General features: G+C 41.1%; 1 protein-coding gene across 4 annotated transcripts; it reads right to left on the bottom strand.

The window, feature by feature from the left end:
- Nucleotides 1-2,827: 2,827 nt before the first annotated feature.
- LOC115773745 (acyl-coenzyme A thioesterase 1-like) lies at nt 2,828-10,706 on the bottom strand. Of its 4 annotated transcripts, none has more exons than XM_030720644.1 (11): nt 10,460-10,706; nt 8,077-8,273; nt 6,634-6,733; nt 6,026-6,210; nt 5,411-5,568; nt 4,786-4,905; nt 4,557-4,639; nt 4,391-4,484; nt 4,225-4,305; nt 3,926-4,067; nt 2,828-3,594 (listed from the first exon to the last, which is right to left on the bottom strand). In XM_030720644.1, exons 2-11 carry the CDS (start codon nt 8,264-8,266, stop codon nt 3,470-3,472), a joined length of 1,278 nt encoding a protein of 425 aa, XP_030576504.1. In that variant the 5' UTR covers nt 8,267-8,273; nt 10,460-10,706; the 3' UTR covers nt 2,828-3,469. The 4 variants fall into 4 exon arrangements, with proteins under 4 accessions (XP_030576504.1, XP_030576505.1, XP_030576503.1 ...); XM_030720645.1 differs by lacking the exon at nt 10,460-10,706 and adding an exon at nt 10,334-10,434; XM_030720643.1 differs by lacking the exon at nt 10,460-10,706 and adding an exon at nt 9,968-10,051.
- Between the last annotated feature and the right edge of the window lie 3,332 nt (nt 10,707-14,038).

The raw sequence follows: 14,038 nt of genomic DNA, 5'->3' as shown, positions 1-14,038 counted from the left end.
AGTTTTTACACACTTGCTTGAAATCTAGACAACAAAATATCTCATTTGGAGCACTTCATGTATCCACTAGGTGGCGTAAAACACCATGAATTCAACTGGAACCAAGGCACAAACAAAAAAATAAGCATTACTTGATTTATTATTTGACATATAATAAATCAAGTAATGCTTGATTTATATATATATATATATTTATATATATATATATATATATATATATATATATATATATATATATATATATATATATATATATATATATATATATATATATATATATATATATATATATATATTCTCCTTCACTACATCCATGAACCTCCTCTGAGGTCTTCCTCCTCTCCTCCTGCCTGCAGCTCCATCTTCATCATCCTCCTTATCTCCACCCTCCCTCCTCTGCACATGTCCAAACCATCTCAGCCTCTCTGACTCTGAGCTGTCCCTCTGATGAACTCATCTCTAATCCATCCTGCTCACTCCCTGTCAAGATCTGAGCATCTCCAGCTGTGCCACCTGTCTTTGTGTCAGAGCCTCCATCTCCAAACCATCACAGCAGGTCTTACTACTATCCTGGAAATCTTCCCTTTCACTTTCTTCTGTCACAGATTAGACCTGGCACTCGTCTCCACCCACTTCACCCTGCTACAGTCTCTTCTTCAACTCTTGTGCACTGTCTGTTGGTTTGGATGGTTGACTTGCATGTTCACCTCTCCACCTGTCTCCCTCTCACTCACAGATGGATTCTGTCTTGCTTCTTCTGATTTTCATTTGTTTTCTCTCCAGAGCATACCTCCACCTCTCCAGGCTCTTCTCCACCTGCTCCCTGCTCTCACTACAGATCAGTGTTGTCTGTAAACATCATCATCATCCACAGAGACTGGAGAGAGGAGAAAATATGGTGTGAAATAGTATGTGTTTCATAATTGGCTAAATATTGCTAAAATTGTCAAATATCTGAAAAAGGTATGAAATTTATCGCTGTTACATCCAAAGTAAACCAAACAACTGTTACCAGACAGAAGAGCAGCTAAAATAAGAGTGAAATGACTGAGAATATGGGAGTATATAAAGACTTTCGCATGAGACCATGGGCACTAACTTCAGCTTTCTTTTATTCTGATTGAGTTGTCGTTGTCTGCAGAAAGGTTGCTAATACATCCCACTTTGTCCCACACAAACACTGTTTGTGTCCCACATTTAGTTTGTTGGGATCTTGTCATCCTATTGTCTGCATGTCCTGTAAAGTACAGTATGGCTGCTGTGTAGCCACAGGGAAGGACAGAAGAAGGTGAGTAGCAGCCAGTGTTAGATTTGTGAACTAACGTTGCTCTCTTTTTAACATTTATGTGGGTTATTGTTGCAATGGCATTCTCTGGATGAGCTGTATCTGTTGTAGTCCGTGGGCCAGAGGCCAAAATTTCACTTTTTGGTCCATTTCAGGGTGAAAAAAACAGTTTTTGAAAAGTTGCATGTCTGTAGATGATATTTTGGTATGACAGCCCTTCCAAAGTGGTAGCTTAGTCACAGTTATCAGCTCATGAAGTTAACCCCATAAGAAAAATTTTGTTTTGATAATGTGTATATCTGGTTTAGGCTCATGGTACAGACATTTATCAAAGATGTAGAACAGGGGTATTCAAATAAAATTTAAAGAGGTCAGTCAGCCAAGGTCCGGAAGTTGTTTATATATATTTTTTATATATATATATATATATATATATATATATATATATATATATATATATATATATATATATAAAATGTGTGTGTTTATATATATTTATATTTTTTTTATTTATTTATATATACATACATACATATATATACGCACATACATACCATAGCATAGCTGGAATAGTGTAGTGGTTAACATTATGGTCTTTGGAGCAGGAGGTTGGGGGTTCGAATCCAACATATGAAGGAAGCAGCTGCTATCGCAGCTAGAGATTGATGAGGTACAACACAAATGCTACGGCAAGGGGGAGCCAGGACAACAGGTCAGGGGGGAGATTTCATCATCCCCACACTCTAAGATTGGGTAATATATATATGAGATTGGGTAATATATATTTCTAGTTCTAATGACCTGAAAGATAGGATAGGTGACTACCAAGATGTGAAGTACTCTCTGACCTCTCTGATCCTTGGGGGTTACAAATGAATATACAGTGAATATCAGAAATAAATTCCATTAAACTAGTAGAAGTAGAATTGTGTGCCAAACTGTGTGTCTTTGTGGTAAGATTGTGGTAATCTTGCATCTTCTTTATCACTTTATCATCATTTTGTGTTTGTGATCATTTTGAGAAAGTTTAAATAGAGCTGCTGTCTGAAAGCTAGCACCTACCTCACTTGGGCATTTTTCCCCCCCAAAATCAGAGTTTCAAACATATTTTAGTCATTGCTGGTTTCGCTCATCTTGTTTCATGTAAACATGAGCCAACCAATAATTTTCAGCATCATTGACCCAAAATTAGTAAAGACTGCATTTATTAGCTTGGCATTAGCACCCCTTTATTTCCTGCAGTGATTCTGCAGGGTTAGGGTTACTCTGGCCTCCTGAATGCTGCCTGTCTGCATGTGTGACCCTCAGCCTCAAACTCATCCTGGAGGATCTCAGAGGTGTGCTGCTCTCTGCCAATAACAGCTCTGTTATGAACTGTCAGTCTCATTCACTCTTAACAGAACAAAAAATTGAGTTCTTTCATATTTACAAATATGGTTATAATTTGTGTCTGAATATCTTTTCTTTTGCTGACACAAGCAGGAATATTAATATATAATTATATTGATACAGCATTTGTCTGCAGACACAGAAAAGTCAACGTTTTTCAACACAATTTTAATATTTCAGCACTTTTGTGATGTGTTTCTCTTCAGTTGTTCGGCCCCTGCTTTTTTAACTGCTTACATAAACATACACTCACTAAGAACAAATTATTTATAAAGCTCTGAGCTATTGAAACTAATCACATTAAAATAAACATAATTACACTGGTGTTAAAACATTTATCAGTATTCTGTAAGGGCTGATGATGCCTGAACACCACAACTGTGGAGGAACAGCAGCTCTGCTCTGAGCTCCTCTCAAATGACTCAACTCTTCATTCTGTCTCTAAGTGTTGCAGCCATTGAGCTGTGTGTGTGTGTGTGTGTGTGTATATTCGGTTTTCTCCTGCCTCCCTTGTATAATGAGGGTCCCAATAGTTGGAACACACCCTCCGGCCCCCCTTGTTGAAGATGGGGACCACCACCTGAGTCTGCCAATCCAGTGGCCCCGCCCCAGATCTCCATGTGATGTTGCCTAAACGTGTCTTAAAACATCCAGAGCCCCTCAGGAACTCAGACGGGAGATAAAAGTATTATTTTAAAACTACAAATCAAGTATTGAAGTTCCATCATTTCATTAAAAAAATTTTTTTTAAAAAGGCACATTATGGGAATATTTTGAACAGCATCATGTGACCTTTCACAGCTTTGCTTTGAGACTCGGGGCGCAGCACAGGTGAAGCTGCAGAAAACTCAAGATCTTCCTCCAGGAGTCCTCCTGAGCGTCCGAGTGAGGTTTGGTTTGTCCTCCCCACAGATATTTCACTGCAACACACACACACACACACACACACACACACACACACACACACACACACACACACACACCACACAGCACATTTGACTAATAAATACCAAAACCCAAATGTTTCTCTTTTGTGGCAGACTAACCCAGCTCTGTGTGAAAACTACAGTAAAACATTAAGTGTAAAAACAACAATTTTTCTTTATGGGAGTAATGTGGCGTCCATTTCTGAGTCTAAACTTCAGAGGTATATATTATTGTGCTTGATGTGAACTTGTGTCATTATTACCAGACTCTACAGCAGGTAACAGACAGGAAGTCAGAGCCTCTGTTCGTGTGTGTGAAACCGACCTTTCTGTTTAATGTTTCTGATGATGAAGTTCGTAGCTCTAAAATGAGGCAAGAACGGCGGTTCAATCAGGTGTCCACTGCCTGGGTATGCTAATCTGCTCAGCAGGTGTTCTTTTCCAACTTCACGCATCATTCTGGCTATCTGAGGGTCAGAGGTCAACCTCAAATTAACCTCAGGTTCTTATTTTTAAATGGTAACATCTTTGAATGGTGATTTGCCCCTCACAGTGTTGTACTAATACTCAGATGAGAATTGCTAAATTTGCAGTATTCTTGACATCCAGTGTGTGTGACCTCACTTCCTCCGCCGTCTCAACCGAAGGCCAGCTCTGATCGTCACAGCCGTTAACCAGCAACATCGGGCAGTTAATTCTTCCTACCTGTCAATAAAGAACACCTTTAAAAAAATATTACAAATACTAAAACTGTTCCAGCTTATCGAGGTGCCCTCAGTTCAGCACTCACTTCTACAGTTTTTGAGGGGTCAGCGATAAATTCCAGAGCGGCATATTTCCATATCAGATTGTCGTCCTCATCCACACGTACCTTTGAAAATTGGCTGTCATCACACATATTTAGCAATTAATAAACAGTAATAATAACTTATTAGACTGAAAAGCATGGGACCCACCTGCTTAGGTCTGCAAATTGGGACATGAATGTGCTCCCAGGTGGATAAAAGTGGTTGCAGCTGATGCAAACAACACAACGAGGCTGGAAGGCAATAATAATAAGGCAATAAGAAATTTAAGTTGCACCCTGGAACAGGGATACCTGGGCCCCACCTGGAGTCAGGTTGAGGGGAGTGGCTTAATGGCCTTAGGTCCACTTTAAGGATAAAAGAAAGAAAAAACACTGACCTTGATAACGGTGCTGTAGGCCACCAAGCTGAGAGCCACGAGTGAGCCGAGGGAAAGGCCCAAAATTCCAACTCTGTCTGGTATCACTTGAGGATGGTCCTTAATAATATTAAACGCTGTCTGAAGAGAGGTAGATATCAGGAAATTAGAACATTAAATATTATACATGGCAGCACGGTGGTAGCACTGCTGCCTCAAAGCTAGAAGGACATCTAGAAGGTCTGGGTTCGATTCCACCCTGGTCTGGGCCTCTAGCTGTGTGGAGTTTGCATGTTCTGCTCATGTCTGTGTGGGTTTCCTTCCACAGTCCAAAGACATGCACTTACTGGGGTTAGGTTAACTGGCCACTCTAAACTGTCTGTAGTTGTGAGTGTGAATGGTTGTCTGTCTCGACCCTGTGACAGGCTGGCGACCTGTACAGGGTGTACCCTGCCTCTCACTCTATGACAGCTGGGATAGGCTCCAACAACCCCCCCATCCATCACATGATTTTGGATGATAGATTATCAGATTAATTCCTTTCTGCTGTTAACTGATTAACTTTAGAAGGAGATATGAGATTGAGTGGAGTCAGAAAAACGTAGGGGTGCAGCAGGACAGGTTATATTATATTTCTCACACAAACCTCAAAGTATGTGAACACATTTGCCGACTCCTGGTTAAGCAAGAGATAATTCAGCGCCAGAGAAACATAACCATGAGACGCCAGCAAGGCGGCGCGATACTCCACCAGGCCTCCACCACCTCCCCACAGGTCCAGCAGCCCAGGGAAGGGTCCCGGACCTGAAGGTGGACAAACGGGACAAAGACTTTGGTGCAAGTAATCCCTGTGAGTCAAAAGCTCAGAAGGAGGACAGTTTTTTTTTACTCTTGGACCTGTATAATGTCAAAGAGAGGGGACATCCCTAATATGGTCACACCAGGCACAGAAGCCCCACCCACATGCTGTTCAAAGCCTGAGCATTTAGAGCAGCCTGAAACCTGAGCTTTTACTTTGTTACCATGGGTTACTTGTAGATATGCTGACCTTCTTTTTAAACCTAGGCCATGTTTATTATGAGAATCCCCACGGTGAGAGTATACATGAGACAGACAATAAGGACAAGCAGAACAGGTCCACTTTAACAATCACACTTCACCACTAAGAAAGGAAAACCCCAGCCACTAACGATGAACAAAATCCATATTTTAGAGAGAGAAAAAAAGAATAAAACCATCATTTCAGGTGTCGCAGGTGTACCTGGAGGTATAAACAGAGTCCCTCGCACTCCTTGCTCATTAATATCGATCCTCTGGACACCAGGAGCCATGTACCATCTCTCTGTGACTGCTGAGGCCAGAGGGGCCCGGTCCCTGAAGCCCTCGTGTCCACTGTGGACCGAGATGTTGACCACCATGGGGGTGCACACATTCTGCTTCCTTAACCTGAACAGTAATGACATGAGAGAATAAACAAAGAACAGCCCACACAGTTAGTCATGGAGTTCCACAGGGTTCTGTACTGGGACCAGTCCCATTTACATTACTCATGCTTCCCTAAGGTAATATTAGAAGACACGGCATACATTTGCAGATACCCACCTGCAATGACTAACTTTTGCATGTGAGGAAGACGCCCCGTTGTTAAAAGCAAATCAGAATCTATCAGGGATCAAGGAGAGAGAATATTTCTCCTGTATTAGTCTCTCATTACTGGCTAAGTGTCAGATTTCTGTCTGTATCTGTAACACAAACTAGCAGCCTTTGCTGTTTGCCATTTATGCAGACCGATGACATCTTGATCCAATAATTAAAACTCATTTATAGAGCCATGCCACGAGCTCGCCTAGAAGACTGAACACTCGTTACCTGAGGCCAGGGCGGCTGCCCGGGACGGGCCGCATGCTCCACAGTAAAGCCATGGGCTCTTTTCCCGTGTACGTGCCTCCAAAACTCAAATCCTCTGATACTACAAGAGAAAAAACCCAAAAGTTTATTCAGTTTTATTTTGCTTTATTGAATCTGAGCCATAAGTGAAGTAATTCAGATATTCAGAGTTAAATAATACAATGTGTGCAATAGAAACACATGACAAGCACTAAATTTAAATCTCTGAAATGTCACAAATATTTTCCGATATTCCAGTCCAGAATTCCTGGACTTCCCGGCCTAGCACAGTGGTTTTCACATGGTGTCAAACATTATTCTTACTAATTATTGGATTAGCACAAAAAGTAATGAATTAAATTGAAGTTTTCTGTACTAGTATACACCAAAGGGCCTGACTGAAGGCGAGGAGGGTGACACTTGTGAGGAAGACAGACTGATCTTCTTCCTCTGTAGAGAAGAGTGAAAGCTGAGTCATGCCTCCATCAGGACCGGGGACGTCAGCAGCCTTCTGCCGGTGGGTGTCATTTCTTGGGAGGTGTTACCTAAGGTGCCAAAATAAAGAAGCACCTAGAAACCAAAGATCACGTTGCCTGCTGTAACACAGCTTTGGATGTGGACCAGAGGCAGAGAAAGCTTGGTTGGACTGTGTGAAAGTTATTTGACACAGTGTGAAGAAAAATTGATTTTGCATATATGAATAAAGGCGCTCCTTTAAATTTTGGGTAGCCCTTTCATTTGCCTTGGATATGGCTTTAACTACTTCTGACTAATCAAACATTTATATGTTCATTTATAAAAACGGCACCCTCTGACCCTCTGCTCTCTTCAAGCTACCAAAATATGCTGCTCAAAAAAAAAAAGTCAAGACAACGTGATCAGCTCAGTGTAACAGAGTCAGTTAAACTGGACCACACAGGGGTGCCCAGTTGGCTTAGTGGTGAAGCCGGCGACCACATGCATATGCCGCGTTGCGGTGTGGGTGGCGCAGGTTTGAGTCCCGGCCTGTTGCCGATTTGCCCGCGTGTCTTCCCCTGCGTCTTTCCCCCATTTCCTGTCTCTCTCTGCTGCCGATAAAAGCCGCTGTGGCCAAAAATGCAAAAAAAAAAAAAAAAAAAAACTGGACCACACATGTGTGACCTGAATGGGCTGCAGGTACCACAGTGTGCCAGCCACCAAAGTCTGATGACTTGAATAATGTTTGTTTGTCTCACGTTGTGCAAAATTTCACTAAGGAAAGAAGGAAAGTGTGGTCAAAGTGGCATTCCATCAGTGTAATTTTTTACTTCAGCCGATGTCTCAGCACAACAAGACACAGACCTCTTGGACATAATGTCCAATCTTCACATTCCCTTAACTGGTTTAGTTAATTTTTCTTCAGGTAACTGTTTTCTTAATGTGAAAAAAGAAAACAGAGGAGCCCACCTGACACGATGCCTCTGTGGTCGCTGACGTAGTGCCCGTAGGCCTCCCAGTCATCCTCGTCCTCGGAGCGGTGGAGGGATCGGACGGTTACCGGACATCCCGGAGGAAGATTCTCCACCAGCACTTTGAACTTCTCATCAACCAGAGCCCGATTCGGGGTGACTGAGAGGATCGGAGGAGTGACCTGCATCAGGGCTCTGTGGAGAGAAAAGGTGTGACAGGTGAGTAACAGACAGGTTGTCCTGTCAGTGATTTATAGGTTGAAGTTACTGTGGCCACAGTCTAAACATCTGCCCACAGAGGAGGGAATCCATGTTTGTTTGCACTCTTTGTTTTCATCATTAATAATCTACATCACACATGCCGAGTGTACTGCAGAAGGGAGAAATTTCAGGAAGAAACAAAGACCAACTGTAATTGGAAGGAAATACTCCTCCCTTCTCACATCAACCCTCTGCATCTCCTCCACCCCATCCATGAACCTTCAGAGGTCTTCCTCTTTTCCTCCTGCCTGGCAGCTCCATCCTTTGTCCAGTAGAGCCACCATCTCTCCTCTGCACATGTCCAAACCATCTCAGCCTCGCCTTTATGAGCAGACCTGTCCCTCTGATGGACTCCTTTCTAATCCTGTCCATCCCCCAGTGAAGATCTGAACATCTTGAGCTTTGCCACCTCCAAGTTGTCCTCATGTCTTTGTGTCAGCGCCACCGTCTCCAAACCATCCATCATAGCAGGTCTCACTGCCATCTTGCAAACGTTCCCTTTCACTCTTGCTGCCATCCTGTCACAAATCACCCCTGACACTCGTCTCCACCCACTCTCTTCTTCACTGTCAGTTGATTTGGATGGTTGACCCCAGGTATTTAAACTCAAGCAGCTTCACAACCTACTGGAAACACACAGCTGCTGGAAGCCAGAGCTGTCACTGAAATTAGAGGGTGAATATTTGCACATTCCTAGTTCCACTGCACTGGAGAGAAAAAAAATCATGGAAAATCAGCCTGCTGGTAAGGCCTGGTCACACGCCTCAGAGCCGCTCTGCTAAAAACATCTCTTTGCACCCAAAGACACAGATAAGCAGCCGCACTGAGCAGACGGCCTGTTGCTGTGACACGTCAGCACGTCCACCATATTGGATGTGGCAGATCTGCGATATAAACTAATCCAAGTGAATGGACTGAACTTCATAAAGCTACAAAGTTATTTAGTGCGTTTCATTCACACATTCAAATATGCACTAATAAACACTGGGAAACTGCCAGGCACAAAATACTTCCTTAACTTTCTCTGATAATTAAAAATGTTAAATCCACGTATGTTATAGGGTGCAGCATAATTGTATTTCTAATGTTTTTATGAGTCTTTACAGCTACTGATGTTTGTAACACTGTTACTGCCATGATAAACGTCTACAATAACCAGATCCTGACATGTAGATATAACATCTGCAGGTTTATGAATTAAAATAAGAAACTGCAATAGAAACTGATCTACTTCATTTTCTTTTAACAGTAAAACTGTATACTAAAATTATAAATCCATACGTTATTGCACACAATAAAAAATTATGGTTAAAAGGTAAAACAACAACAAAAAAAGCGCTGTATCCAACTTTTGTAAAGTGCTTCATAAATTAAATGCTCCTATTATTACTACTACACAAAAACAAGGGCCAAGAAGCACAAATGCAAAAATACTCAGCAGCAAACAGAAGGTCTGATTTGACCTTAATCAGTCTGTATTTGTATCATATCTGTATTTGTTAGTTCGGCCCAATGTAGATTGACTTCATTGTTTGGAGGTGCACCGCAGGACTCCACAGTGTCACTGCAGCGTCTGAAAATCCTGTTTTCAAACTGCTAGAATGGCCAAATCAATTCTTCAGTCTTACCTGTGAAAGGTAAAACCATGTGATCCCGTTTTGACTGTAAAATGGTTCAAACAACGCCACGCAGCACCAGAGCGCAGCATCTCTGTCATGTTGTTTGCCGATTTTGCCACATCCAATATGGCGGCGGTCTAAGTGTGTATGTCTATGGCTGCACGCACTCGAAACCTTTCACTCAAACTGCAGCTTAAAGGTCACTTTGACTATATTTTGCTTATCTCTGAGTCTCCGTCACGTGCTTTCCCACGTCACCTCCACCCTGACAGTCAGCAGTTTGACCCCAGCCCAGATGAAGTACCCCGTTTATCTGAAAGTCACCCACAGTTTAACGAAAGCGTGCTTCATTCACACCCCACGTGTAAAACTCACCGCTGCGCTCCGTTAGCTCCGAATCACACACACACGATATTCTCTTGAATTACGAAGAACTGAAGAAGAAGAAGAAGAAGAAGAAACAGCCTTAACGCCTAACTGCGTCTTAAGGCAAAGGCCCACCTGTGCACTTTGTGGAGAAACTTCTTCTTCTTCTTCTTCCTCTCCTCTTCTTCTACTACTACTTCTTCTTCTACTACTACTTCTTCTACTACTACTACTACTACTACTACTACTTCTTCTTCTACTACTACTACTACTTCTTCTTCTTCTACTACGACTTCTTCGTGGTTATTTTCACCGTTTCTTCCTTCCTTCGTCAGTATTACCGCTGTTGGTGAAGGACACCGACCGGACTTTAGCTGCAGACTGGAGGGGGCGGGGTTTAAGGGCGACGGGCGGGGCTGTGTAGCAAACCACGCCCTCTCATTCATTTATAGTTTTTCTAGTATTTTATGCCATTTTATGGTCCTATGTAGGTCTTTTGGCCCTGTTTTGGTCATTTTTTAATGATTGGTTTTTGTTATTTAACTCCTTGCTGTTATTTTTCTTTTATCTTTTTTCAGCCAGTTTCTTTTCCCCACTCTTGTTTTCATGTTTCTTAGTCACATTTTTGTTTGCGTGTGGTCATTTTTGTTTATTGGTGTTTTCCATCCTAGGCATGCCAGGAGAAAAAAAATGAGCACGGCAGCCTGGCTTAGTGCTGACAAACAAAAGCACCTCTCACTAATCAATAAAAAAATGATTTTTTTTAGATCCATCCAGGTGGAGGTCGATGTTAACAGTTGTATTTACAGCAAAGTTAGTTCACTGTACATTCTACACACTTTTCCATTAGTGGATGTTCCTATTAGACATGGTCAAAGGTTCAAATATGAGATCAGAATATGTGAAAGCTCATGCTTCAGTCTGCTCTAAAAAAATTCTGTTTCAGACAGTTTTTTACTCTATACTCTGTATGATGTCAAAGGGAGCAGATATTCCCAACATAGTCATCTTAGGAATATTTGCAGGAGGAAAGGAACAAATGCAGGACAGCAGAGTCCAGAAATGTCCAGCAGGAAGACTTTACTCTCTCCTGCAGTTTGGATACATCCCACAAAAGCCATTTAATGATTGCCTGAATGTGATGGTTTTGCACTCTCCTTAAATTCCGTCACACTGCTAAGATAAATGAGTAAAAATAAATATCAATGAATATGCTTTTAACCACTTTGGTGGCAGTAACGTAACCACAAAGAGACAAATGTATTCATACACAGTATTTATAAGCTCACGTCTTGATCAGGTAACAAATTTGAATGTATCATTGTAGTTTCGCTTTCTGGCCTCCAGAGGGCGGTGTTCTCCACACAATTAATTTTTCCGTCTCTGGATTTTCTAGTGATTTAGGTGAAATATCTCCACCTTCCTGCTCTCTAAAGATTTACTTATTTATTACCTCTGACAGAAAATAGTTCAGACACACATCTCTCACTGAGGTTTTGTTCCATGGGCACCTGTATTACTTTTGCTTATTGAAACTCAGTCATCCATCACTGCGGCGCTTGAATCTAGATGTTAATGTTTATCTTTTTAACACTGAATCTAAAACATAATACGATTAATGTGCACTGTTTCTATGCATGGCTTCAGCAGCTCTCACTTACTTATTATAATACAGTACTGTGCAAAAGTCTTGAGCTCATTTCTTTACATTTTGAAAGGAAAACAGGAAAGAGGTGCAGTGATTTACTGAAGTTTACTGACTTTAATTTATGAATTAATTTTAAAAAACTGATTTATATATATATATATATATATATATATATATATATATATATATATATATATATATATATAGTTAAACGCCAAGGTGGCCATTTACGCCTGATCCTTCTTCCCCAACATGTTCTTCACTGTGATGGCTGTGGGGGTGAAGAACGCTGTCCCCTCTGAGAAGATTTAGGTGGTGTCCCAACGATATGATGATGGGACATGAGGTTTTTAAGTCGCACAAATAAGTGGAAGTCAAAGATATTTGTTTGATAATCTGATGTTTGTGTGTATGGATGGCCAGCCAGAAAAAAGGGGCCCCACACCTTACTCCACACCATATAGTCTGATTAATTGTGTTGTTGTTGTAATTGGATCATGGGAATATCAGCTAGATGATTTTCCTCTAAGGGAACTGTTTTTAGTTATAGTTATGTATTCATACTCCATCATAGAAATGCTGTGAGACTGCATCAGTGAATGATTTCTGTGATAATCCCTTCATGTTTTCACTTCTGTTGAGTCAAAACTCAAAGATGTTTACTATCACAAAAACTGGGATAGTATGAAAAACCCACATTAAAGTTATTAATTTGGACATTATTGATGAAAAAAAAAATAATCAGAAAATGAATCATGTCACCTCTGGACTGCTGGTCTGAGCTGTTCTTGTTGCGCGCTGGAATGATTGACATGACTTCTTTAATGACTTAAACAAACAAGACCCGGGAGCACAAGTTTGAATTTTCTCATATTTAAGCCTCATGATATCTGCTTATTTACGCTATCTGTTGCATCTTTGTGGTTTTTAACTTTAATTTTTTAAACATACTTTGACTATAGAATTTCCCATCTTTAGGCCAATAAAGTAGATCTGTAACCTATCCCAGCTAATAATAGGGAGAGAGGCAGGGTGCATACTCTTGTCTTTGTCTTATTTACTGTATTTCCATTCATGTTTGTTCATTTCAATAAATAACTGCACCTGTTTCCCATTTTCCCAGCAAAATCATACTGTAAAGATCACCACATGTATGTATGTTTATATATTTCCCATTTCCTCCAAGACGACTGGACCAATCTTGATGAAATTTTGCATCATCATTGCCTGGGGTACTGTGAGTGCCAGCATCTATAAATATCTTGTACAAATCCCATAGTTGTGTAAGTATTTGTACATTTGACACTTGGACAATGTAATGTCAGATTAGAATGATGTCACAAGATAATGTATCATAGCCTCATACTGTAATGATCGTAATGTGTATATTTATGTGTGTTTATATGTTCTGTGTCTCTGTGGCACGGGGGAGAGGCAGTCAAAGACTTTTGCACAGAACTGCTAGAATTGTTAACCCAGTATTTATCTGATTACAAACAACAGAGAATAATTGTTCAAGTAATAATTGTTCAGCATGTTCAGGTGGAACTGAGCACCGTGAGTCTTAGCTGAGTTGGTGCAAATGAATCAAATTTGACAAAGCCTATTCTGATACTATGTAAAACATACAGCAGCTTAAACACTTATAAAATAGTAAAAGAAAAGAAAAAGCACATTTAAATTAAATTTCAATTAGTTTTATTTTCCAATTTGTTTTTGACATTTTTTTGAGTTTCATGGAAGAAACCCAGGAACAATGAGAGAACATGCAAACTGCACACCAGAGAGAGGCTGAGGAAGTAAAATACCCCCAGCCTTCCTCCAGAAATAATTCAGTTTGATGCTATATATACAGTACCAGTCACTGGTACTCTGTATGGAGTACCAGTGACTGGTACTCCATACTGGAAAAAAAACCCCAACAGTCAAAACGACCCCCTGTGAGCAGCACTTGGCAACAGTGGGAAGGAAAAACTCCCTTTTAACAGGAAGAAACCTCCGGCAGAACCAGGCTCAGGGAGGGGCAGTCAGCTGCCGTGACTGGTTGGGGGGGGGGGGGGGGGGGG

Source organism: Archocentrus centrarchus, chromosome 23 (genome assembly GCF_007364275.1).
Source record: "Archocentrus centrarchus isolate MPI-CPG fArcCen1 chromosome 23, fArcCen1, whole genome shotgun sequence".
Taxonomy (NCBI): domain Eukaryota; kingdom Metazoa; phylum Chordata; class Actinopteri; order Cichliformes; family Cichlidae; genus Archocentrus; species Archocentrus centrarchus.
The sequence above is the reverse complement of the archived record's forward strand: the minus strand, read 5'-3'. Positions and strand labels throughout refer to the sequence as shown.

Bases quoted from the DNA above. Each gene is read 5' to 3' on its own strand.
- LOC115773745 (XM_030720643.1), bottom strand. From the start codon at position 10,047: ATGCTGCGCTCTGGTGCTGCGTGGCGTTGTTTGAACCATTTTACAGTC. The intron at 4,485-4,556 runs GTGGGTCCCATG...GTGTGATGACAG, and splicing joins CAATTTGCAGACCTAAGCAG to CCAATTTTCAAAGGTACGTG. The intron at 3,595-3,925 runs GTCGGTTTCACA...TGTGTGTTGCAG, and splicing joins CAGAAACATTAAACAGAAAG to TGAAATATCTGTGGGGAGGA.